Source organism: Sander vitreus, chromosome 10, assembly GCF_031162955.1.
Source record: "Sander vitreus isolate 19-12246 chromosome 10, sanVit1, whole genome shotgun sequence".
NCBI lineage: Eukaryota > Metazoa > Chordata > Actinopteri > Perciformes > Percidae > Sander > Sander vitreus.
In genome coordinates, this window is record NC_135864.1 from 6,129,735 (window position 1) to 6,156,652 (window position 26,918).

At 41.2% G+C, this 26,918-nt stretch overlaps 1 protein-coding gene across 1 annotated transcript in view; it reads left to right on the top strand.

The window, feature by feature from the left end:
• The window catches only part of ankrd50 (ankyrin repeat domain 50), a 35,723-nt gene extending 10,746 nt beyond the window's left edge, over positions 1–24,977 (top strand). Inside the window, exons 3-5 of the mRNA XM_078260056.1 lie at positions 3,765–3,997; positions 19,385–22,929; positions 23,233–24,977. Of these exons, the coding sequence (XP_078116182.1) occupies positions 3,765–3,997; positions 19,385–22,926 (3,775 nt within the window). The 3' untranslated portion in view covers positions 22,927–22,929; positions 23,233–24,977. The remainder of the gene's footprint in view (positions 1–3,764; positions 3,998–19,384; positions 22,930–23,232) is intronic.
• The last annotated feature ends 1,941 nt before the right edge of the window (positions 24,978–26,918 follow it).

Below are 26,918 nucleotides of genomic sequence, written 5' to 3' on the forward strand. Positions count from 1 at the left end.
GTCTTTTGACTCTTTGACAGCCTTAAAGTAGCTGAATTGTATGAAAAGAATGTCTCTTTGTTTTGCCCACTTGCTGTCACTGTGGATTTGATTGTCTCAGTAGGCAACCTGGCCTCAGACACAGCCATTCACACACACTCGCACACAGTCACCCCTGTGGATGGACATTCCTTTTGGCAGGGCTCCCAGATGGCGCTGCAGGTTCTCTGTGGCCTGCAGCCATCAGAAGGAGTGATTGACTGTGTTTCCTGATAGGCTGAACAACATGACGTGAAGGTTGAGGCACTTTGCACTGATTTCTTTCCCGCTGAGGGTTCAAACTGCTTGGAAAAAAGTTTTGAATAGGAGCTGAAGTTTGTAGAAGCTTTGCAAAACAGGTTCAACTGTCCAGTGCCCACCTGAGGGGTAGCTACATTTTAAAAGATTTCATCTAGGGCTGAAATGAACAGTCGATTAACAGAGGAGCTGATTGACAAAAACAATCAACAACATCCATTTTAATTCCAGCTTCTGAAATGTATAAACCTGTTTCTTTTCTCAGTAGAAGTGAATAATCTTAGGGGTTTGGACTGTTTTGCGGGACACACAAGCTGATTAAAGACTTTGCCTTGGCCTATGGGAATTTGTGAGAAGAAGAATATATTTAATTTTCAGACCATTTTATACACTAAAGATAATCAGCAAATAGAAATACATAATTGACAGCTTAATGGAAATATCTCAATTTCAGCCCAAAATGGTAACCATTTTGAAAAAAGGGTTTCAAATAGTTGAGTAAAGGCATTGGCATGATATGGGAGCCATTAGTCATGGTAAAGTGTGATTTCAGAAGTAAGCTGTATACCTGAATATTAGGCTTAAAACATATGCATGTTTTCCTCCAAGACTTTCACAACATGTTATGTAAGCTGCCATATTGTACATTGTTGTCTGAGGTAAAATACATTGCAACTATTTCATAGCATTAAATGTTATCAGACTGGTTTGATATTACACAACTTCGTTTTGGGTAATTTTGTAATGTAATATCAGGCATTGGCACTTCTCTATAGTAACCAAGGTGAAGTCATTGTAAAAATGGCCTCTTCTCTATGGCCCAGTACTTTGGACTGAAAGCACACAGACCTTCACCCCAGCCATTCCTGCTCCCATGTGCTTAAGGCTAATGAGCTATGGGTAAAATGTAAGCCTAAAATGGTAGATGCGTAAAATGGAATGGCTTTGGAGCCACAGGCTTAGTGACAGGCTGTTGAGCATCCAGACGAAGTCTCATTAAAACAGTATTTTAGTGTTTTATGACAAAGCTTACAACCAATGTCAGTTCCATTAAGGAAGAGTGGTAGTTGAAGAGTCCCATCATCTGGAAGGTGACCGGTTTTTATCTGCGCAACGGCTACCCGTGAAAAAGCCTCAGATGCCCTGAAGCCGTCTCGCTACTCTTGAGTTTTCATTTCGATTAATTGATTTGCTCAGCCCCTGTTTGAATGTTTAATTAACTTAGACCCAGATTAAAATGTCACTAATATGAAATCCTCAGATCCCTTATCACGGCCAGTTGAGCTGGAAGTCATTTTATGAGTCTTGGGATTTGACTTTTTTTTTCTAAATGGACGTCTTATGGCTGGCTTCAAACTGTGGGTGGCAGTCACAGTGGAACAGAGGTCTTGTCAGCACAAACTCCACTCCAGAGAACAAAAATTGCATTTGTCGGCTATCCAGCTTCAGTGAGCGTTAATGTGTGAAGGTACACATAAGCACTGGAGCAAGTAGATTCCATGTCTGGCTTGCGGTTTGGCATTGATAAAAGGTTAATGTAGCATTTAAATAGTTTGATTCGTTTGTGCTCAGCGGAGTATTGATGTGACGCGTGATACACAGTGCAATACATCATTTTTTACTTTGTTACTGGATGCCACAGGGCTGGTTTTAATGGGTCTTCATATTCAAACATAAAAAAAGTATGTTGCAGGGAGATTTGTCGAGGTTTGACTCAGACAAAAGGCTAGTTGTCATGATAGTTGCTGAGCACATTTCTCTCCATGTCTTTTGATATAATTTCAAGGCTGAACATTTAGCTCCCAGGCAAAGTTTTTCTTTTTGTTGAATAAAAAAATCCCACTGAATTATAAATGACTGTATCTGCTGTGGATGTTTCTGTGAGCTCAAATCATCCACAGTGGGCCTGTTAATAGATGCAATTTGGGTTGGATGGAGACATATTTCAACGCGTACACTCTCTACCAATTGAGACTGATGAACTGAGAATGTTACGCTACGCCTCAATAAAATCACTCTCCTGCTCTCCTTTGTGGTGGCAGTGTTGAAATAAGATAGCAAAATAATTACAGAATAACACGGATTCTAAAAAGGGTGACTGAAATGGGATTGAATTTTAGTTGATTTTAAAATATATTAAAACAACGTTGCACTAATTAGCTGCAAGACACCAGACCTGTTCATGTTTCCTTTATTTATACATTTGTACAACATATTGTTCTCAACATGTAAAATAAGTTCAAGAAAACAAAAAAATAACTCTTAAACATTTCCAAAAAGTAAATGACAGTAGGACTAGGATCAATGAATATTTACATAATCTTTGCAAACACAATTATTAAAGGGCAGTCGGGCAGCAAGACGCTCCGCTTCTGAGACGCGCCCGGTGTGGTATGGCGCGTGGCGGAGGACGGAACAAAACAGCGGCACAGCCGGAACATACCCAGTGGAGAATCAGAGTAACTCTGACAGATAGTGCTTTCCCCCATGAATCTCTTAAGTGGCAGCAAAAAAGGTGACTTGAGTGTGGGGGCCCAATCATCCTGATGTCATACCATATTTTGCAGGTTGTGGGGGAGCATAAGGATGATTCATCCCTATGCCATCCATAAAACACATAACTACAATAGCAAAGTTCACGTGCAGCGGTGTTTCTGTTGCCTGTAACGTCTGTTTCAGAGCATCAGAGAGAATGAGGCACCGAAATCCGCGTTGCTATTCCTGCAGCGGCAGGATGTGTTACGAGGAATTACGGCAACATAGTAGCCTGTTAGGCACGACGCAAAGCGGAGTGAAGTGAAAATAAATTAATAAATGGCGACATGCGATTAATACGATTTAAAAAAATAAATAAATAATTAACGCATTATGCTCGACCCTTAATCGCATCGCGATTAACGCATTAATGCTGACCGCCCTAACAAAGACCCAACAACTCCAGTAATTCCCCCAAGAGGAAGCATTTAGTGTGAAAGTTGACATGCACAACACATGTAAAGCTAACTGCAACAAGTTTAAATTTTCTTATTTTGTTTTTTTAACTGGTAAACTAGCAAACCTATCTGTTTTCACCAAATTACTCAGCATAAAAGAGGCTTTATTAAATCTCACCATGCTTGTTGTAATTTAAGCAGAAGCCTGGTATTTGCTGGCGGCGTTGAGAGTGAAAATGAGATTCCAGCATCAGACATGCTAATTGCGAACAGTGGCCTCGCATCATTAGCAGAAAATGCAACCACATTACAATAGTTATTTACAAAATAAGACAACCTCTTCTCCTTTTTATTTGTGAATCCTCCACAAGAAAGAAAATGATTTGCCTGAAATTATACTGTGCTTTGAACGCAGACTTCAGACACAAACTTTCTCTCAGAAGTTTGTTGAACAGAAACTAAAATCTTATCGTTTATTTATGAGTCAGACACAATCAGAAAAGGTGAAAACATTACATTTCCCTCTCTTTCTTTCTCTCCTCCTCCTTTCCTCAGATGTGTCCTCTTGCCTCTCCTGAGTGTTGAGCCTCCTCAGCAGTCTCTCTTCCTGCTTGTGGACTCCATCGATGAAGGCTGTCAGCTAGGTGAGGGGGAGCAGAGGTCCCCCCCCGGCTCCCCCAGGACCATCGCCGAGCTCCTGGCCAGTCATCACGAGTTCCTGCCTCCCTGGCTGCTACTCATCTGCTCCGCACGACGACAGAATAAGGCCATTACTAAACTCTTCACAGGTAAACAGTCCAGATTTTTCTCTTGAACACATTATACTCTTGGTCAATTAAGGTCATTATTCTGTAAGTGATATCCAAATAATTGGTTTAGGGTGTAATGTGGCAGTAATAAATCACTGTCAAAATAATTGTGACTCTGTTAATCACAACTCAACTGAGCTCATGTAAAGAGATGTATGCTACACACTTGTTTCCGCTCGAAGGCAGCTATTTTTCTGTGTAAATGTGATACATTTCACCCGAAAATGTGGTTACAAACAAAGCCTGCGGCGTCGTTCCTTTTCTGTCCTGGCTGTTTGACTAGCGCAGATGCAAAAAGCTTTCTAACGTGACAACATGCCTAAAGAGATTAGGGTCACCATTGCAGACCTCTGTAGGAGTTGCAGCGCTTCCTTGATGTCCTATGACACTGTACCATACCAGCTGCTATTATCTCCTTGTCAGGCCAGCAGCCTTCTCTGTAGTGATGAGCTGGCATAACATTAATCAAGGACCTGACTGTGTGGGAGAAAGTCTCCTCCGCAGACTCGCATTGCGGCGTGTACTCTCGCTACCTTTCTAAAACCACCAAATGTTGGAGCTTCTCATGCCCTCAGCGTACTCCTTAACACATAACGTAATATCCCAGCAGTCTAAGCAGTCACTATGCTACTCCCCACTCAGGAGATGCACAAAGTCAGGTTCAAAGCTAAGAGAGCTACATTTTTATTTTCGTTTTCTTTTACTGCCTAAATGGTGTTGTACAATGTCCCAATAAATAATATTAATACATATTCTGGATTGTAATTTGCCATTTTGTACATTCTAATGCTATTTTGTGTATGACATCAGGCATTGTGAGAATCTAGCATGGAGACAAAAGCAGGTTTTGAATGTTGTCTTGATTTTTCTTCTTGCTGGCTCTGCTAATATGTGTGATTGTGGTGTGTTCTGTAGAGCAGCACAATAGGCAGCTAATCAGGAACCTGTATGATACAGGTATTGTCTTGTTTGATTTGTCTCTTGTCAGGGTGTGTATTGTTGCGACATTTTAAGATGATGTGAAGATGAAATGTTCAAAAACCTAGCATTCATATAGTATCATCTTAAAACGTTACTGGACTTGGTGACGGGAGGAAACCTCCAGTTTGACCACCAAGTTGGACCAGCAAGTGGTGGCGAATTTGATCCCTGGCATATGTTCACAAGAACAATGCCGTGATGTTTTGCAGGTGTGCATATGGGTGTGAATCTTCACTGGTCTCACGATTCAATTTGATTACGATTATCCTGTCAACGATTCAAATTGACTCAATGTCACGTTGCATCATGATGCCTCACTTCCTCAATATATATTAATAATATTTATATTGCTACACATAGTTTTCCATCGACAAATTCAAGCCGTCAGATATTATTATTATTATTATAATAATAATAATAATAATAATAATAGTTTATACTTTATTAATCCCGCAAGGGGAAATTACGTTTTCACTCTGTTGATATTACACACAGGCCTGAATTACACACACATGCTCTATACTATATATCTATATACTCAAGTCACCTATACATGCACTAATGGAGAGATGTCAGAGTGAGGGAGGTGCCCATGGAAAGGCGCCCCGAGCAGTTGGGGTTTCGGTGCCTTGCTGCCACCCCATGATATATTTGAACATATATACAAACTCCTCTTTTTTTATTGTACATGCTCTTAAAAAAGACACTTCCTAAATGTAGTGGAGTCTGAACACAGCAGACAACAGACAAAAGGCAAAAACAAAAAAAAGCAGCAACCCGAAAATCAACAAGTAACATCAATAGGCAATAATCGATTATGATCTGTCACTGCATCGCGATGCATCGATGCAATGATTGATTTCAATGCCCCCAGGTGCGTAGGCATGTTTGAGACCGGCTCGTTTAAAGGGATAAAATACTGATAATGCCCCTGTACATACTCGTATGTCCACTTTGAATGCAGCAGAGTACCAGTTTACTGTTAATACATGTGTAGGCTACTCTCTAAAGGTTATCTGATTGGCTGTCACAAAATATTTTCAAAATATACATGATCATTTCTGTGTTTCTGCTTGTCCAATGTTAGGATTAGCTGATTTTCTGTCATTCGAAGCTGTGTATATATATATATATATATATATATATATATATATATATATAAATATATATATATATATATATATATATATATAAAAATATTAGGTAGTAAGTATACATAGTTTGCAATGTTGACTTGCTATGTTTTAATCTTAACCACTGGTTTTAAACCAAAGTTTCATTATCAAAATATATAGATTTCAAAAAAAAGATTTACTTTCAGCCCAAATGTAACTGTGGACCTGTTGTTCAACAGTGAATGCAGCTAAGGAAGGCTGTGCCGACCACTCGGTTCAAACTACTTGGTCCACTTTAGTGTAGAAAGCCATATGATTTGAAGAGCATGGCTTTCCAGGCTTAAGTTCTCTTTTAAAATGGGTGTCATTTTGTGTAATGATTAGCTATAATTTCATGATGGAGTTCAGTGTCACCATTATCAGAGCACCTGTCTCCCATTAGAAGGAGTGTCATGTGTTTACACCTGAACTCAACGATGTAGTTTGAAAGTAGGTTGTAAATGATTGGGTGCGGTGTTTAGGGATTAAGTGAAATCTTAAGTGTAGGCGTCAGACTGGTGGAAGTGCAGTTTAGATCTGATCAGTGTTGACAGTGGCAGTGTTGTTGAAAGTTGGGTTTTAGGACACCAGGACTCTTTTTTTTTTTGAGTCTTTTGTATGTGCCATGCGTCTAATTTAGCAAACCAACGGTGATGTAAGCTGCCCACTTCATAATCAGAGACATGCCCACCCACGCTTTCCTCTTAACATCAAAGCTTCTACGTAGGTGTCCGTGGTAGATTAGATTCTGGAATGGTATCAGAGTGTATTATAAAGCATCCTCACAGCATTCTGCAAAACTTTGAGCCCACTGACAACACAGATGGAGAAGAAGTTTTATATTTGATCTCCATTCAGCAGCAATTTGCATTAAATCATATTTTCTGGTTTATCGTGTGTGTGTGTGTGTGTGTGTGTGTGTGTGTGTGTGTGTGTGTTTGTGTGTGTGGCCCGAACCATTGATTTAAATCGTCAGATTTGCAGTTGCACATAAAGTTGGGAGTAGAGTCACCAGGGGAATATATAGCCACTGATGTAAATGCCAATGGGAATTTTTTTTTATCTGTAACTTGCTTCAGAGTATCTCAGGGACTTCTGTGATTGCCTATTTGCCTTGCCTCCATTTATGTTGCTAGCTGATGAGCTCTCTGTTCTTTTTGTTTTTGATATGGTTTGAAGGGAATTTTATCTTGGAACAATCTGATAAACAGCAGTTATCTCCTTTCTTTAATTTCTTTCTTTCTTTCTTTCTTTCTTTTTGGACTGGCTCTCATCTCTTTCCCTTTATACTGCCTCTTTGATGATGGCCAAGCTTTTGTCAAGCTCTAGTCCAATTGCCTAGCAATTGGTTTTAAACAAAAAAAAAAAAAAAAACGACTCTCCGTTTGAACAGAGGAACAGAGCCAATCTCACACATCAGATGTGATGCCCCCATTTGAAAGAAGTGAAGTGATGTCGCTGTGCTCATGTGAACATGCTGTTCTAGATTTAATGCTTCCATTATTGCATTGTATTGAGTTTGTGCACATAAAGATGCTCCTCCAGACCTACAATAAGCCTTGGCCTTTCTCCTCTGCTGATGCTTTTAGCGGCGTCTTTGTTTTGTCTAGATTCAGTCTTCCGCTTTTAGTTCAACACTGGAAATTATTCTGCTAGACTGGCTTTTTCCCCCTCACACGTAGACGGATGTAGACATGCAGGCAAACACATTCACCTACTTACCATGTCCTCCATTAGCTTGTACGCCTTATTATGAATACAGCAGTGCAGATACCTCTTATTCATGCAGCACCGGACCTAAAATAGACCAACGGACTTCAGAGTATCACATTAAGTCCGAGTGTCCCCTAAAAATACCCTCCATATTGTTTACAAGTCAGAGATGGCAGTGGCCTGCCAAAAGACTCCACTTTCATGCTCAGTGCAAAGCCAACTCCTGTTTTATATGAGCGGCCTATTTTGTCTGGGGCGGAGGTTGTGTTGGTTTCCCAGTATACTCTGGTCTGCGGTGATGGGAATTTGGTGGTTGTGTGAATATAGTGTTGATAAAGATTGAGGAATGACCTTTAACCAGAAGGTCACTTTGCAGAAAAGTTGCTGGACCAAAAGTCTGCTCCGATGCCTTTTTAAGACTTCTGAAAGAATTTAGGATCCTTTTTGAAGCGTTTCAGTTGTCTTTGATTAGACACATACTATCTGCAGGGAATGGTTCTTTTTTTTCTTCTGAAATGGATGCCTTTTTCCCCAGGAGCAAAGCTCGGAATTCTTCTTTACTTGCTCAACTGTTATTCCTTGTGTCTGTCTGTCTCAGAGTGGAATGTGCTTTTGGAAGTTTTCAACACCTCTGAGACCGAGCAGGAAGAAGGAGGCATATGACTTCTGCAGCAGAATGCCTCGCTTGCATCCGCTCGGCTAAAGCCTCACAAACAAAGACTGTTCTGTTTGTGAGGAGGACTACAAGAATTTTGCAGAGTATCCTGCTGGCTGACTCACATTATATGATCACTCAGTTTTGATTACAATTCAGTCTTCATGTATGATCTCTGAAATGCACTACAAATTCTGTCTTGAGATCTAAACAAACGCAGGGTCGGCAGTTGAATCGATCTGTAGCTGTGCTGCTTCTTTTATGTCCCAAGTAGACATATGTAGAGAAGCTTTTCCTGTGCATACTCCCTCTGTGTGCTCTGCTACTGTAAGGCCATGATAGGGTTAGCGGAGTGGAAACACTTAGGCAGCGATTTCGATTGGGAGCCGGGGTAGAATCTGTGCCAATTTAACAAGGCCTCCGGCAGAAGGGAGAGCAAGGGAAAGGGGAAAGAGAGGGCGGGGTGGAGGTGGGAAACTGGGGGTTGGGTGTTTAAATAGAAACAGCCTCTCAGACATGTATTCTCATACCTCCCATATCTCAAAATTGTACAAAACTGATATTGTGCTGACTCAGAAATGCCTCCTATAATTTTTCAAATTCCAAATTAGCCTAATATAATATAAAGCAGACATTTTATTTGAACACTCATTTTGCTTTTTGCATTGTTTTTCAAAGTATCCACTTTGCTCATGGTCTCAATAAAATAAGCACAGAGTAATTTTAGTCATAATCCCCTGTTGGATCCAGCCTAGTGTGTGATCTTTTTTTTTTTAATCATGTGGAGGCATCACTGAACTGTAATGGCCACCATCTGCCCAATATTGTTTATGGTGCATGCTTGTCAAAGTCAGTTTCTCAAGTAGTGAAGTATGTGTAGGCGCTGCCTTAGGGGTAGCAGGGAGTACTGCATGGACAACATAAGAGGATGTCTAAGAAGTGCTGGGAGTTTTAGCACATTTTCATGAATAATTCTTTGATAAGAGAGAATTCCCTTTGCATCGGTTGTAGCACATCACTGTGTGTGTGTAAGTGCATACACTGACCAACCTAAAAATCTGATATTAATATATTATGTACTGTTAGCAAAGATATACCTGTCTAGTCCTTGTGCTTCAGTAAGTACATTTACCCCTAGAAGCCCTAGCCCTAGAAATAGCCTGCTTTCCCACATTGTCATGCTGACATCCAGTTAATAAGTCGTGTAAGGTCACAGCCGTACCACTCTGACTACATTACTGTCACAAAAGTGCTAGAAATATCTAGAAATGGGTTAAATAAAGAGGAAGGGTTTGGTCAGCATTTTATTGAATCTGAATTCAGTATTGAATCGGCTTATCAAAAACGAATACTTTAGACTTCCTCTGTGAACTGACTTAGCCTTTTAATTAAGTACCAAAAGTACTAACTAATTTATATTTTATATATACTTATATATTTACAACTAAACTTGAAAGATTGACATAAAAAATAACCAGAATTTTGGCAGGGCACATCAGTCCCCATCTCTTTCTTCTCTCATGTCCTGTCATCTCTTTACTGCTGACTTATCAAATAAAACTGAAAAATAATTAAATATATAAACTACCCAAAGAGGAGATGAAAGACTTGATTAGATTATTTATCTCTTATCCAATCTGGCTATTTCACCAGCTATCAGAACGCAGCCCTATAGAGGTAAAAGGCACGTGTTAAGATCGGAGATAATCAGCGCGAGCAGAGCATTGCCACTCAAATCTCTCATCCCGCGTCGAAGCATGTCGTGACTAATCCGCGAATACAGGAGGAGGTGCTACAGATGACGATGATACAGCCCAGTTTAAAGGAAACACAAAACAAAACCTTGAGCGAGCTGTACTTTTGGAGGATTTTGAGAGAAGCCAACATGAGCGAGGGATGAGGAAGGATGGAGAAGGCATGGATTTGTCAACTGCAGTGCCAGTAGTTATAATTATATAGTATCAGTGTGCTACTGGAGCCGTGAAAGATGATACCTCCCCTTCAACAACCACATTCATACCCTGCAGTGTTATAGCAACTTCAATTAGATTGATTTCCACTATCATAAAATAAATTATTATTTTTATTTCTTTTTCAATTTTACTCTGAGTTCTTCCAGTTAGTCACAGAGGGCACTTGGCAGGCATTTGGGGTGTACCAGCAAGAAACGTAGAAAGAAAAAAGCCACACTTATACACACATAAAAGCCCCTTTAGTTATGAATCCCAGCTGTAATTAAGACTCTTTTATTCCTGGCTCAGTCTGAGGAATGTTACAGGAGCGCGTGGCCACTTTAAGAAGACACTCATTCTGTGAGGCATTTTGATGCAGGGTTTACTCACTTCCTTCCTTAGATGACTCATGAGTTTCTGACCCAAAAGTAATCAGCAGGTCCTCTTCCACACCCTGAAGTATATACTGTAGATAAGTCATTTCCAATTCCACAGCTATTGTATAATAAACGCTACACTTTCAGGAAATGATGTGACTCTGGGGTGGGTCTGTGTTTTTGTTTTACTGTATTTGCGTGTCTTTGGAGGGAGAGTAGCCCACCCTAGTACTTGAACCACATCTTCCACCTCCACTCTGCCCGCCATGAATGGACCTTTCTTTACCCAACTCGCCAAGAGACAGAGCTGATTTACCACCAATGATCACAAATAAAAAGAGCAGCCCTGTTTAAAGTATGCACCCTCCTCCACCGCTCTGAGCAGCCCTTTGTCCCGAGGCCTGCGGGTAAATCTGACACAGGGCACGGTCATTCCTCCAGTAAAAGGCCAACACAACTCTTAACATCTCCCTGGATGTGTTATTTTTGTATACTTTCTTTTTGGTCAAATGTAAGACCTCACTGGAGGGACCGCGAGATCTTCTGGCCGACTGACAACATAAACACAGTCGTAAAGCAGCGCGGACGGTTTATTTCTTCTGGGCTGTGGAATGCTCCCCAAAGAGAGACAAAGATGGCTCTGCTTACTGAAACCCCCCCCCCCCCAAGTAAATGACTTTTTTGCGGCATCATATAGACCATTGGATGTTTAGCTGTACGAATGCAACAGATGAATTGGAAAATTTGAAATAAAATTGTAAGTTTTATAAGAGCGCAGATGCCAAGAACAGTTTTCAGTACTGAAAGGGGGAAGGAGCTGCAAAAAATAACAAAAAAATAAAGTCTTTATTTAATGCTTTAAATAACTTTGAAACCAATTTCAACACGTTTTGGTCATGCTGCGGCCTTCACCAGAGAGATTAAACCACACAACACTAGACCAAAGAGCACATTCGACAAATGCCTGCTGTTACCAAAGCATAACAAAAGCCCTCTCTGTCCTCTCTTCTTAGAGTTTTGGGTATTGATTGTGTTGATGCCTCAATGCCTGGGTAACAAGAGCAAGGACAACATATTTAATTAGCTTAACTCCCCCTTTCTTGAAATTGGCTTACATAGACAAGCTGATTTATGTCCATATTCATGTGTGAGTTATCGTCTGTGAGGCTGCATGTCGAGCCTCACTTTGGATGAGCTGAAGACCATAATCCTCGCTGAATACTGTAATTTACCACTGTGCAGTCTGACAGCCGGGCAAATTACAGGTCTACCGTGTCTGTATCTATAACACCTTGGGTGCTCCACTGCAGTAACATGACTCTGAACATGGCGGGGCGAACCGGCTGGCCTCTTTCCTCCTGAGGTGATGCCCTTTGGTATGTGGCATGCCCCTGCCACATTTTTTATAGACTTGAGATTCTTTATTTTCTTCAAGGCTGTAGTACACAGCACAACTTGTCAGTTTTTGCTTTAATTGAAGGGTATTTTAATTAAGTCCTAATTTAACTTTGAATAAATGCAGTGGAATTCCTGGCACATTTTTGGCTGGTGTTGCTGCAGGGGTAAAGGCTTTTAAATTAAAGACGTTTTTTAAATTTTTTTTATACCACACTGCCTCTTGACCTGCATGCCAAGGTAGACTGCAAGTGTCTGATTTAACAGTAAGCCACACCTTTCCCCACGCTGGAACTGTAGTCTGGGCATTTTCCTGTGAAATCCTTCTAAAATGAGTTCCAGACCTTGCTGGCACTGTATGTTTGTAGCAGAGAATGGCTTGTTTGACTGACATGCTTGACTTAGTAGTTCCTTGCACAGGTGAATGGAAACATGCTGGTAGGGCTAACTGAGGTCATCAGGAGGTCAGCCAGTGTAATGATGAACAAAAACACAGGGCAGAGATTGAGGGAATTTGATCCTGTGCGAGGCAGGGAACTCCCAGCACTACTGCCACCATGTAGACTTAACTTGTATCTTCAGAAACAAATGAGTTATTTTAGGTTGACATAGGCATTGAAGTGGGCATTTGTTTTAAATGACAGTTTAAAATGGACTCGGTTCTATGGATCCAAGGATCATGGGACATATTTAGCACATATCTGACCTTTTTAAATTGAACGAAAAAGGATTATGTGGCATGAAAAGAGGGATTATTGCCTGTACAAGCCCTACTTTTCCCCCCACGATTACAGAAATTGGTAAATGGACAGTTTGAATGAAGTTTATACTGTTTAGATATGGTTGATTCTGTTTGATCTGTGTATTCCTGGCTTAACACTCTGTTATTTCAGTTCTCTTTGGGGATTTCTTCACATAGATGACATCTCCAGTCATCTGTGCAGCTGCAAGAAGCTCCATGATATATAGTTACATCTCTCTTAGAGGGAAATCCATTATGGGATGCACAGTGAGTGAAGGCAAACTCTTGTGACCAGGTGCACAGCCTCATGGCTCAGTCTCTTGTCATCATTTAATGAGCTCCTGTCATTCAAAATCATACTTACAGCTTTTTGTCTTTGGTTATTAGAAAAAAAAAAGAAAAAAAAAAACTTTCAATTCGTGGTGTGTTCTGCATAGACAGTCTTAAGATTGATGTTTTATTATGTGTCTAAATGGTTTGATAGGTTTATCAGAATGCACCTCTAAAGCTGAGCCATGCTGTAAAGCCTCTTTCTTGCAGAGAGAAAGAGAGATTAAAGGCAAGTTTGGTAATGTTAAAAAAAACTAGCAAGATTTGAAAGTTGCATCTCCTCAGGCCTCTGACCCACAGACAGACGTGCACGGCTGCTTCAGAGCAGAGAGGATAAAAGACCGCAAATTTCCTTCATGTCTCATTCACCGGTAAGCAAACCGCTAATATTATCGTACCACATGTTTAAAACAAACACGACTACTGTTAGCAATGCGGCGACAAAGCGCATTGACAGACTCGTACACCGGCGGGGTAGAGTACGCAGAGCAGGGCAAGGAGGCTTTTCATTGGGTCTTTTCAAGCGAACCATGAGGCAGTGATTGGTGGGCGTTTTTACAGGATTACAGCAACTACAGGTGACAGATCTTTTTCCCTCCTTTTTCAGAGCCCATAAGTGATTTATCGCTGTCAGGGTGTAAGGAGCATTTCAAACAATATATCAAAAACATTTATATTGGAAATAGTTACCAAGCCTGCCTTTAAATGTGTTCTTCGTGCATTCTTTCTTTGTGCATAGACATCGTCTATAGACATCGTCTATGCACAAAATCAGAAAAGCCTGTGAAAGAGCCAATTTTAAGGTGTTGAAGAGATTGCTCTTCTCATATCAGGTCAGTCTATAAAAGCAATCTTTTCCCATCCCGGTGCGACCAGGGAAAAGAGGTAAAAACCCCTCTTACAATAATAATCTGACCACCAGTCTTGCATGCATTTCCAATGTTCATTCATGCAAACTGCATGAATGAACACTCGCACTCACAGCATTTGAGTTGAAAACAGGCAGCAGAAAATCAATATCAATAACATTATTAAAGTGATGTGAAAATGTATCGGTAATTTACTGTTAGAAGACATGGGGCGCATGCGCTCTCTCTCTCTCTCTCTCTCTCTCTCTCTCTCTCTCTCTCTCTCTCTCTCTAGGTGACAAATATTACACGAGCAAGCTCATTCTGTAAATGTCATGTCTGAATGCAGCCATGAGGAACATTAACGTAAAAGTCACAAATGTGCTAATGACAAAATGCCATCACTTTAACAGATAGATGAAGTCAGCAATGTTATATATTTCATGTTTGAAAAAGGCAGCCCTCATCTCATCAGCACTGTTCAGTTGCACCACAACAGGTTTGACTGGAAACCTTTTCACATCCCGTTTGAAATTCAGCAACAGGCGTGTTTGGGCACGAGTGTTTTCTTGTGCTTTGCCTTTAGTGTAACATAAATTAATTGTTAAAGTGTAATCATTTCACTGACTCGCCTGGTGGTGTAGTTTTGCAGGAAATATACAGTACATAGGCCATAGAATGTAGCTGCTAATCTCAAATTATTTTCTCCTGCGGCGGTTGTCTTTGCACAGTCGAATGAGTCGGTTTGGTCTTTTTTCACTTGTGAATATGCCACATTTATCCGAGATAAACTAGAAAGTGGTACCTCCACTCATCTGTTAGAAATTAGAGCGTGTATATAATTAAACAGGGAACCATATTTGTCAAAGATTAAATAGCAGCCCTCTTGTCAAAGGACTGTTGTTTGCAGACCGTTGGAGCCAACTCTCATCCACATACTTGTGTTTAGGAGGTTGGCGCTCTCATGTTTTTTGGAGCCCAGAACGCTGCAGCTGTCGAACAGACGTTTGTCGAGCGCGGGTTTACTGGAGAGCCTGAGGAAAGGGCAGCGGGGCTTGGGTTTCTATTTTCTTTATGGATCAGATGACCTAAGATTGTGTCTCGCAATGAACAAGCCAAATCAGAGACGCTGCCATTTTGAAATCCTGGTTGATAAGGCTGGACCTCTAATTTCTCAACATGCTTGCACACACGCTGCCTCGTTTGTCATCTGAAAAATTAATCCAGTAGGCAAACAGCCCCTCTTTTGTATGCAGGGCTCTGTCTCCTGTGGCTGGTATCCAGTTCTGTAACGAGCAGCAGCTGGCTCAGAGGCCTGTACTCGGGAGCTGCATCCCTCACCCCGATGAATGTGTCATTTGTTGCTTGTTTAGCAGTCGCTTTTGTTCAGACTCTGAACCATCCTCTCTCTCACACACACACACACACACACACACACACACACACACACACACACACACACACACACACAAATAGCCTGAACACACACAATACTCCACTACAGTTTGTGTAGCCCACATATAATGGCGCAAAACTTAGACCTTCATGACTGTTGCGTTTTGGAAAGAGAGAAAATGGTTCTTGGAAGGCATTTGGACATTTGTAGCCAATGAAAGTTCTTGCATTGTTCTGTAGTACTTAATAGTAGTTCCTGTTACACCACAGTCATCAAATGCAGTTTGGATGACTTTCCGCCTGTGGTTGTTTTAGTGCTTTATCTGCAGGAGTGGGGCAGTAATAATGCCATGACTTCACAATTGACATCCAAGACCTATGAAATGATGTCTGCTGATGACTAAAGTGGAAATTGTAGGTCATCTTCCACTATGTGAAGCAACTGAAAGAAGAGGTCTTTTTTTTGGTGTGTTCTGACTGGAGGCCCTTGCTTGTTTTAGTCTTTTATTTCTTGCATATAGAATTTTTTTTAATTTTTTTTATCCAAGTTCTTTTTGTCAAGGTGGCTGCGGTCAAATGTCTGTATCCTGCTCCCTTCTCTAGCTTTCCTAGTCGCTATATCTTCATAATTGGTGTGCCAGCGACCGTGGAATGTTGGAGAAACTGTTTATCATAAACTAAAGCACAGAAGCATTTTTCATTTGTTCCCCTGAGAAAATATTTGTGATAGAGGAACATCTCCAGAATTGGGCTGTAATGCACATGCAATGTTTTTCCCTCTGTAAATAGACAAATCAACAAAGAATATAAATCAGGACAACATTTTAAATGTCACACTTTGCTGAAATAACTAGCTGGGGGAAATAGTTTTTTTTTTTCTGTTTTCCCCCCATTAATGGCCTCTTCCCCTCTCTCAGCCAGTGGGTTTCCTGTCCCAACTGGAGCAACCCCAGAATGTCCAAAGAGGGATTAGGTCCAGAAGGAGTAGGAGGACCCATCAGTGACACACATAGGCAGGGGATCATACCGGGCATAAGATGTCTGATTTTAAACATAAATTGTAAATGCAAATTTGATACTGTATGTGCCTGTGTCGACTGAGGTACGTGTGATTGTGCATTAGCCTGAAAAGCAGGGGAAGGGAGCATGCATGCTAGAGAAAATAAGGAGGGGAAGAGTGAGAAGTCCTCTGATGATTGCCTGATAGGCTGAGCCAGAGGAGTAGTGAGTACACTGAGAACCTAAATGCACATTAGGAACATGTGATGCCTTCAAGTGGTTCTGTATCTGTTGATACAAACCTGAAAGAAGCCATTGCTAGACTCGTATACAGTAGACCCATTCCGGTTCTTCCCATGGCCCTGTCAAAATGAGGAATCAGTCAGCTTTTTGGAGCAAAGATTTTGAATATACACAAAACAGTTAATGTTTTTTAGTACTAAAAGGTAGAAGTGCTTGAGTGTTTTACTTACTTGTAGCTACTATGAAACGTGCATCTGTCTCTTGTATTGTCAATGACTTCTCCAGGAGGGGAGTGGTAGCTGGTACAGGGGGTCATGGAGCCAGACAAAAGAGGGCGAAGGGAGGGTGGAAAATGTGCACAGTCACTGAAAACAAAGACAGACTGAAAGTGGGTTGGGGTCATTGAGTTTTTGTAATGATTGAGCAATTATATTTAATGTATGTAGTATAAATCTAAATGAGAATGATACTTTGCAGCTTTATTAATTTAAAATATTTGCACAGCTGTCCCCTTTGTCTTACATTAGATTACATTTATAGACATTATATTCAGAATAAGCATGTTTGTACTTGGTTTTGTTTTTTTATTTACATTTGTACCAGTTTAGTGTGTAGAGTTAAACCCAGCTGTCCATGTGATCTCTATTACAATAAAATTTAAAACTTACTCAATAAAAATGTTGTGTTGTATGTAGTTTGTGCCCATAACAAAGTTGAACCTAAGCGTGTGATTTATTAGAATCAAAAATGTGTGTGTGTCAGTGCTTTGCTGATTATTATTTGTATCACAGGATGTAATTCAACATAGTCAGGATCTGAGGTGTGAATGCCTTCATTTTATCTGGTTTATCACAGGTTGAAATATTATGAAGGCCTCAAGGACAATGTAAAAGATTATTGTGAGGCCCACTTAGTGGAGTGGCGCTTATCTTAAACAAACTCAGAAGCAGATGATAAAAAAAACACCCATCGCTCCTTCTGTTTACCAGGGTCCGTTGTTCAAACTGTTAGTACCTACATGGAAACTCGCGTTAAACTCGTCAGATCTGTTAGGCTTCCAGGTGTGGTTAGCACTGGTCCCTTTGTGGAGTAAGATTTCACAGCTTTTTCTAGCCACACAATAGCAGTCAGATGAACAGAGCACTGCCTCAGGCTTGGTGAAAGAGTCTGATGCATATTATGTAAGGTAAAAGTTGTTATATAATTAAAACAATCACAGTTTACCGTTCCAAGATAAAAGTGCTGGTGCTGAATTTCATAGATTATTTTCAAAAAAATCTCTTTTAAGAGTAGTTTCCTGTCAGTACATGAAATGTTCAGTCAGTAATGAGATGCAATAATAACATTTAATTACCATACTTTGAAAAGGTTAATGAGTCCATGTTCTGTGTTCTTCCTGGCAAAGTTTTAGGGAGGAAAATGCAACTGCTTTTCCCATAGTAGGAGGCCTGTTAGTCATATTAAAATGCAGTATGTCAATAACACTGAGGGAGTCTCTGGTGGCATTTTTTTTCATGTCCCAGTAACCCCTGAGAACCATGGGAACTGCAAATATAAGTATGAAAAAAATGCTCCTCTTGCCCTCTGGCTGGCTTACACAGACCATGAACAGATTGTTATAACATGGAGGAAAGTTCACTTTATGCCCATTAGCCAAGGCCATTATGGAGCCATTTTTCCACGTCTCAGAGAGGAATTCCCATTTAAAGATCATTCATTAAGACCCACTGTGATAATTTCTTTTTTTCAGAAGGATTTCTAAAGATCTGTTCGGGGAGCGTGTAGTACGATAATAAGTGAGGCACTGGAGAGATGTTATACAGACCACTGATGTGCTACAGGCATTTGACTCCATTTGACTCTTGTACATCTTAAGCCCCTACCGCAGATTTGCTACTGCTGATTAAGCACTAATAACCTCTAACTTTTTCATGGGTTAAGTGACCAATCAACCAAACTTTAGTGTTGAAAGAACTGATATTTTTTCTCAGGGTATCAGGATTTTATTTTACACATAGTTACCATTATATGTTATTTCTTTAAGGTCTTCTGCTAAGACTGGAGCTTTCCCTTTTTAATTGTTTTTCTGTGGGTGTTGCCATACACAAATAAACAACAGCACAGGTATATTTTAATATGATGTGAGCTAGTCATTATTTCAGTCATGTTTCCACTGAAATTATTGCTGTTTGCACCCTCACCAAGGAACAAATTATTACAGCTGCTCATCATGTCTGCTCCCAGCAGCCAGAGGGGTTATGCACTCAATTCTTCTTTAACAACACAGCTTTACTGTTAATTATCCCATGCCTTAGGAAATTAAAGGTTGGCTTAACCTAATTATCCAAAGGTACAAGATCAGTGGATACGTACTGGGTATGATCTCAAGGTCGACATAAGATAAAGCCTCAAGAAGCACTGTGGGGAAAGTAACACTACTTATCATCAACTGTGATTTCTAAAACCACTTGCACTCCATCTTTTCATATTCTTCATATACTGGCCTAGTAAGTTTTGAAGTGTCTTTTTATAGTATCCATTTTGTCATCCGATTCATCTAATGTCCATTTCTTCTCTTACAGGATTCCGCAAAATCAGCCTTGATGATCTGCGCAAGGCCTACATCGTCAAGGATGTGCAACAGTATATCCTCCACAGGCTGGACCAGGAGGAGGCCCTGAGGCAGCACCTGACCAAGGAGACAGCCGAAATGCTCAACCAACTCCACATCAAAAGCAGTGGCTGCTTCCTCTACCTGGAGCGTGTGCTGGATGGCGTGGTGGAGAACTTTATCATGCTTCGAGAAATCCGTGACATCCCTGGCACCCTCAATGGCCTCTACCTGTGGCTCTGCCAGAGACTATTTGTCAGGAAACAGTTTGCCAAAGTCCAGCCCATCCTTAATGTAATCCTGGCAACGTGCAGGCCACTTACAGTCAAGGAACTGTACCATGCAGTCTGGACCAAAAACATGACACTGACTATGGAAGAGTTTCAGAAAAAGATGGACATTCTCTCCAAGTTGTTGGTCGATGGCCTTGGGAGTACTAAAATCCTTTTTCACTACAGTTTTGCAGAGTGGCTACTAGATGTTAAGCATTGCACCCAGAAGTACTTGTGCAATGCAGCAGAGGGACATAGGATGCTGGCAATGAGTTATACTTGTCGGGCAAAGCAGCTTAAGCCACTCGAAGTGCAGGAATTTGCACTGCACCTTGTTAATTCCAATCTGCAGATTGAGCCATTTAATCTGGCTCTTTGGATGGTTTGGAATGGAACTCCCGCTAAAGACTCTCTGACCACCTCCATACCAAGAGAACAGGAGGTCCTGCAACTTCTGGTCAAAGCTGGAGCTCATGTCAACAATGAGGATGACCATGCGTCGTGTATTGTACAACAGGCCCTGGAAAGAGAGGACTCAATACGGACATTACTTGACAATGGGGCATCTGTGAACCAGTGTGACTCCAGTGGGAGAACTCTGCTGGCTAACGCTGCATACAGTGGAAACCTTGATGTGGTCAACTTGCTCATATCTAGACGGGCAAACATGGAGCTAGAAGACAACCATGGACAAACAGCACTTACTCTTGCTGCGAGGCAGGGCCATACTAAAGTGGTCAACTGCTTAATTGGTTGTGAGGCCAACATAAACCACACAGATCATGATGGATGGACAGCCCTGCGCTCAGCAGCTTGGGGTGGACATTCAGAGGTAGTTTCTGCTCTGCTTTATGCTGGTGCCAAAGTGGACTGTGCTGATGCTGATGGTAGAACTGCCTTGAGAGCTGCTGCTTGGGGAGGTCATGAAGACATAGTGTTGAACCTTCTTCAGCATGGGGCTGAGGTCAACAAGGCAGACAATGAAGGAAGAACAGCTCTCATTGCCGCAGCATACATGGGACACAGAGAGATCGTTGAGCACCTCTTGGACCATGGGGCCGAAGTTAATCATGAAGATGTGGATGGAAGGACTGCCCTCTCAGTTGCTGCTCTCTGTGTTCCTGCAAGTAAAGGCCATGCGTCTGTTGTGAGCCTTCTAATTGAAAGGGGAGCAGAAGTTGACCACTGTGATAAAGACTGCATGACTCCTCTCCTTGTGGCTGGCTATGAAGGACATGTCGATGTAGTTGATCTGCTTTTAGAAGGTGGGGCTGATGTGGATCACACAGACAACAATGGTCGCACTCCTCTTCTTGCTGCTGCATCTATGGGCCATGCCTCTGTTGTCAACACATTACTTTTCTGGGGGGCTGCTGTTGATAGCATTGACAGTGAGGGAAGGACTGTGCTGAGCATTGCATCTGCTCAGGGTAACGTGGAGGTGGTCAGAACTCTGCTGGACAGGGGTCTGGATGAGAATCACAGGGATGATGCAGGCTGGACCCCGCTACACATGGCTTCATTTGAGGGCCACAGACAAGTGTGCGATGCCCTTATTGAGCAAGGTGCTCGTTGTACAGAGGTTGATAATGATGGTAGAATACCGCTGATATTAGCTGCACAAGAGGGACATTATGACTGTGTGCAAATTCTTCTGGAAAACAAGTCATGCATTGACGAGAGGGGATATGATGGGAGAAATGCTCTCAGGGTGGCTGCACTGGAAGGCCACAGAGACATTGTTGAACTGCTGCTGAGCCATGGTGCCGACATAGATTACAAAGACGCAGATGGACGCCCAACACTCTACATATTGGCACTTGAAAATCAGCTGGCCATGACAGAGTATTTCCTTGAAAATGGAGCAAATGTGGAAGCTTGTGACACTGAGGGCAGAACAGCCCTCCACGTGTCTTGCTGGCAAGGGCATGTTGAAATGGTGAGGCTGCTGATTAACTATCATGCTGATGTGAATGCCTGTGACAATGAGAAGCGATCTGCCCTCCAATCTGCTGCATGGCAAGGACACACAAAAGTTGTGCAGTTTTTGATAGAGAACGGCACACATGTGGATCATACGTGTAACCAGGGAGCAACAGCACTAGGCATAGCTGCGCAAGAGGGTCACATTGATGTTGTGCAAATACTTCTTGAAAATGGTGCCGACCCCAACCACGCTGATCAGTTTGGACGCACAGCAATGAGAGTGGCAGCAAAAGGTGGCCATTCAATGATCATTAAACTTCTGGAAAAGTATGGGGGCACAACTCTAAATGGCTGCAATCCCTCCCCAGTACACACCATGGAAGAGAAAACACCACTGGCTGTGACTGGTAAAATGCAGTCCCTCACCATTAAATCAAGTAGCTCTGGCAGCACCGGAGCAGGAGATATGCAGTCGTCTGGACGCGGTCTACCCAACGGACCTGTCCATGCTTTCAGTTCACCATCCGAATCTCCTGATTCGACAGTAGACAGACAGAAATCCTCCCTTTCAAATAATTCCCTCAAAAGTTCGAAGAACTCCTCCTTGAGAACCACATCATCCACTGCCACAGCCCAGACTGTGCCGATTGACAGTTTTCATGGACTGACATTCACAGAACAAATCCAACAGCATTCACTGCCTCGCAGCCGGAGCAGACAGTCTATTGTTTCCCCTTCCTCTACGTCTAAGTCCATTGGTCAGCAGCCATCATCTCCATCCAGTGACTTTGACTGGTCTCAGTTAAAATCTGGTCTCAAGTCAACAAAGGGAAGTAAGACCGGAAATGGGACATCAAATAGTAAAGGAGCACTGGGAGACAAGAAAAAAGTCAAGAACAGTGGATCAACCCAAGGTCAGGTTCTAGAGTATGAGATGACACAGTTTGACAAGAGGATTGCTCTCAACAAATCAGTAGCAAACATTTCAGTGAAGGATCCACATTGCAAGATCATGATTGGTGGTTCAATTCGGCAGGAAAGGGGGCAAAGCCAAGATCAATTCTTTATCCAGCAGCAGAGCTGTTCTGAGAAGAAGAGGAATGGCATCATGACCAACCCCAACTATCATCTACAGGGTAGTCAGGTTTTCCTGAGTAGAGTATCAGTTCCTCGGACACAGAAGAACAGAGGCCACCAGGATGTTCTAGAGAACTATCCCATAGGGGAAACTGAACTAAGCCTTAAACAAGCCCTGAAACTGCAGATTGAAGGATCAGACCCTGGGTTTAACTACAAAAAGGAGACTCCATTATAGCTGGTAAGAGATACTTTTCAAAATAGTCCTCCAGTATGTACTTATTGAAATACATAAAGCATTTGTCTCAAAGTTGAAATTAAGGTCAGGGTGATGGCACGAAGGCAAGACTTGGACTTGTCCGTTCATTTACAGTGGCTAATAATGAGGCTAAAACTGACTTCTAGTTGATACTGGATTGCACTCAACACAACCATCATTAGTTGGATTTAATCAGACTTGCATGAAGAATGCCTCAAATGGATAAGCAGAGCTTTTTTCCTCCCAAACAAAACATTAACTGAAATCATTCCTGTACCATTTCAGATGTCATGAATGCCATTCGTCATGCAGACATTGGAGGGAATGTGCCAAAGCAACAGTTTTCATCTACATAGAAAATACTCCTTTTTTTCATCAGTGGGAGACAAAATAATATCTAGGGACTATTGTTGATTGCTGCCTAAGGCTTATGTGAACTGATACATCAATGTGCCTACATCTGTTACAGCCTTCTTCATGTATTCATGCAAACTATCATTTTAATTTAATGTAATGCTATTTAATAAACAGTGTATGCACTTTTAAAAGAGTAAAATGACAGACATGCATTTGTTCTATTCACTTTGTATCCCATCCATGTTTTATCAAAGTAATTGTTTGAGAGAAACATACCAATGCTTTTTTATTATTTTATATTATGTTTGTTCTGTCTACTTTTTCACACTGACAGCAATGTACCACTGAGTACAAGGCCAGAGGACATAACAGTAACTGATGCCATGGTATAAATGGCACATTGATAGTCTGCCTTTCTAAAGACCCCAAATAATCTGTGTTAACCTTGGATCGGTGTGCTTAACCTACAGTATGTTGTGTGTAATATGTTAATAGCTATGGCAATTTACTCCACCGGTATATACAAGCATATTTATTTTTGGAAAAAAAGCCACTTTTGCTGCATTTTGTGTTGCATTACACTACCATGGTGCTGTGTTCAGAAGTTGCCTGCAGTTATTTTGGTCTCCTAATTTTGTTGGTTTTGTGCGTTTGTGTATTGTATCTAAGAAAGAGGGAGGTTCATTGAAAATGTAAAAAAAAAAAAAGTTAATTTTGTCCCTATGGGATTTCTCAGTTGCTTATGTGTTATTTTATGTGTGCATAAAAACTATTTAAATAACCCATTGTGTACCGTCAGAAAAAGTTTGGTGCTAAATGCAGCGATTTCAAGTAAAAGCAGTGACTTCAAAACATGCATCTGTCCGCAGAATTACATGTATAACCTACTGCATTGCAAGAAACAAAATCCAAGCTTTGTTTCCTTCTTGCCACGTGGTTAATTTCCAGTAAGTCCTGCTGGATTTTTCGGGGGCATGGCACAAAACGTCTCAAAAGGGTTCAGCCATTAAGACAACTCATAGCTGTGAATCATATTGTTTGAAATGCAGAGTTGTAAAGCCAAAGTTGAAACAGCATAACTCTGTCCCACCTCCTCCCTGTGAGAACCTGAATATCAGTTCAACATGACTTAACCCCGCGAGAGATTGAGGGGAGGAGGTGCTCGACTGTGACACTGAGGGAACTGAAACATCTGTTTCTCATGAACTGTGTGGAGCTGTGTTAGCGTTTACCGTCTGTGTCGTATTTTTGCAGGCTTTTCATATTGTCAACAGTGAGCTATTTTTTGCCAAGAACTGGGATTGGGGGGGGAGTAGAAACCTATCGCATGCACAAACACTTATAAGCCCTAGTGAAGGCTCTCAGCTCTTCGATTCTACAGTAGTTCAAACGTATGCCATGAAGGGTCAATAGAAGGATTCAAAGCAGGATCGGGTCTTGAAACAGTGTTGAAATAAACATACTGTATAGTCTTATTAAGCAGTTATCTTGTTTGTCTTGACTGTGTTTGTCTGTCATCTTTGATTTGACTGTCAGTGATTGGATTGTAAATAGCTTAACATGTACATTCAACTGTCATTTAAAAAGAATTCCTGATCTATATGAAGTGGGATTTTCTGATGTATATTAAAGTGCTTAATAAACAGATTTGCTTTACTGCTGGAAAAAAAAAAGTTTGCTAATTTATTTACATTGTCAATAGGACTGGATGTCAAAAACAATACACAGACCTGATGAATGCAATAAATTAATGTTATGACAGTCTAAGGCATTGTTACGTAGGCAGGAGCACATTTAAATGAATATGTCTGGTATCTGAAGTTATACTGACGTAGGTTTAGGTATCGAATTCGGTACTTTTTTTGGTACCGGCCTAATTACGTCGGTACTACCAAAGACTGATTCCATGTTAAATCAAACGTTGCCAAATTTCGGTAAATGTGAACGCGTAAGCACGAGCATATCTGTCCTTCCTGCATGTTGACAGAGAGCGGGGCTCAGCTCTGATAAACACACACACACACACGCAGGGGTGCGGACGGAGCAAAGTTACGGTGAGTCACGGCAATGCCGATGAAGTGGTTGCAAGTGTGTTACAATTTTCAAAATTCCACGCTGATAGCGTTCGCTGCAATATAATCAAAATATTCCTAAATCCAAGGCAGACTAAGTGATTATGTCTGGAACAGAAACCCTTGTGTTAGCAATGATGCTCCATTGACTTTGAAGAAGTCTGCATTGTTTTAATATAGATATACACAGGAAAAAAGCCAGAGAGGGGAATGGCAATTAGAAAACAATTGACAATTCTGCAGTGACTAATTATTTTCTCCATCCATTCCTATCTCAGATAAATCTTGTTTGTTTGAATCTAAAGGCCCTTTTTTATCCACTGTAGTGCTTTTCCCTGTATTGGGGCTGCAAAGCCACAGGCTACTGTTAATACTTAAGTCACTGTTGGTCATTCGGTGGTGGAGGGCCAAACCAGGACACTGCAGGCATCACAACACATGGATCAAGCTGAAGTGGAACAGACAAGTGTGCCAAGTGCTATCACTACCCCCTTTCCCCTGAGTTTATCTCAGTCAAACAGGAGCTGTAAGATAGATCAAATACAGAGATTGTATTGATTTCTTTCATTTCATATATTATAACATTTTAAGTCAAAATAGATGCATAGTATTTCAGAAACAAACAAAAAAAGTTCTTACGCTGACCAATTAGGCTAACATCTCATGAAAAAATGTGAGACAGAGCAGCTAAGGCAATAAACATATTGCGTCTTTTTTGACAAGAAAAAGTTGAATAGTGCGCTTTTGTAGATAAAAAAAAAAAAAAGCTGGCATCGTTTTGGTTCCAAAAAGCAGCCGGGAGCGTCTTTTGTTGCTATAACAACAGCTACTGCTACAGTATCCAAGAGTGCTATGTGGAGCGGTGCTAGATAAAACAAAGTGGTCGAGTGATCTAGAAAATGAACAGAGACAGGGAGCGGTGCTACTACTGACGTTAGCTAAAACAAAGCAAGTCATATCATTTAACTCGCTGTGCTCCGACAGTAGCACAAGTCTATCGGCACCTTCTCCATTTTTCTTTTTGACCTGAAACAACAGGTCTCGCTCCTCGGCTTGTCATTGGTCAGCTGCCAAAAAAGTGCTTTGACGTAGGGCAATATTCTTTTCAGAAAAGTTAAACATTTTTCAACTTCAAAAAGATTCTCTTAGCTGCAGAAAAAAACATTGACGGTGGCGTTTAAAAAAGCGCTCCGGACTTTTTTGAAAACACGATTATAGGATTATAATGTAAAAGAGACGCTGGCAGTTTAAAAAAAGACGGCAAGTGTAAACATTTCCTAAAGTTGTATTTTGATTTTTGGACTTTCAGCACAGCCTTTTCTGTATGTTTTCGGAGGGTGGGTGTTAATGATTAAACCATCTGGTGCTGATGTCATGTAATATGTTCTGTCCATGCTTGGAGGATCTCCTCCTGAACCATCTGCCAATAGCCACATCTGTTTCTTCTCCACCCATGCCCTTGTTTTGGATACAGTGCTAACAAGCTCCCACGCAATATACACAACATGGCGACAGTTGTGGCCGACTCATTCCAGACACAAC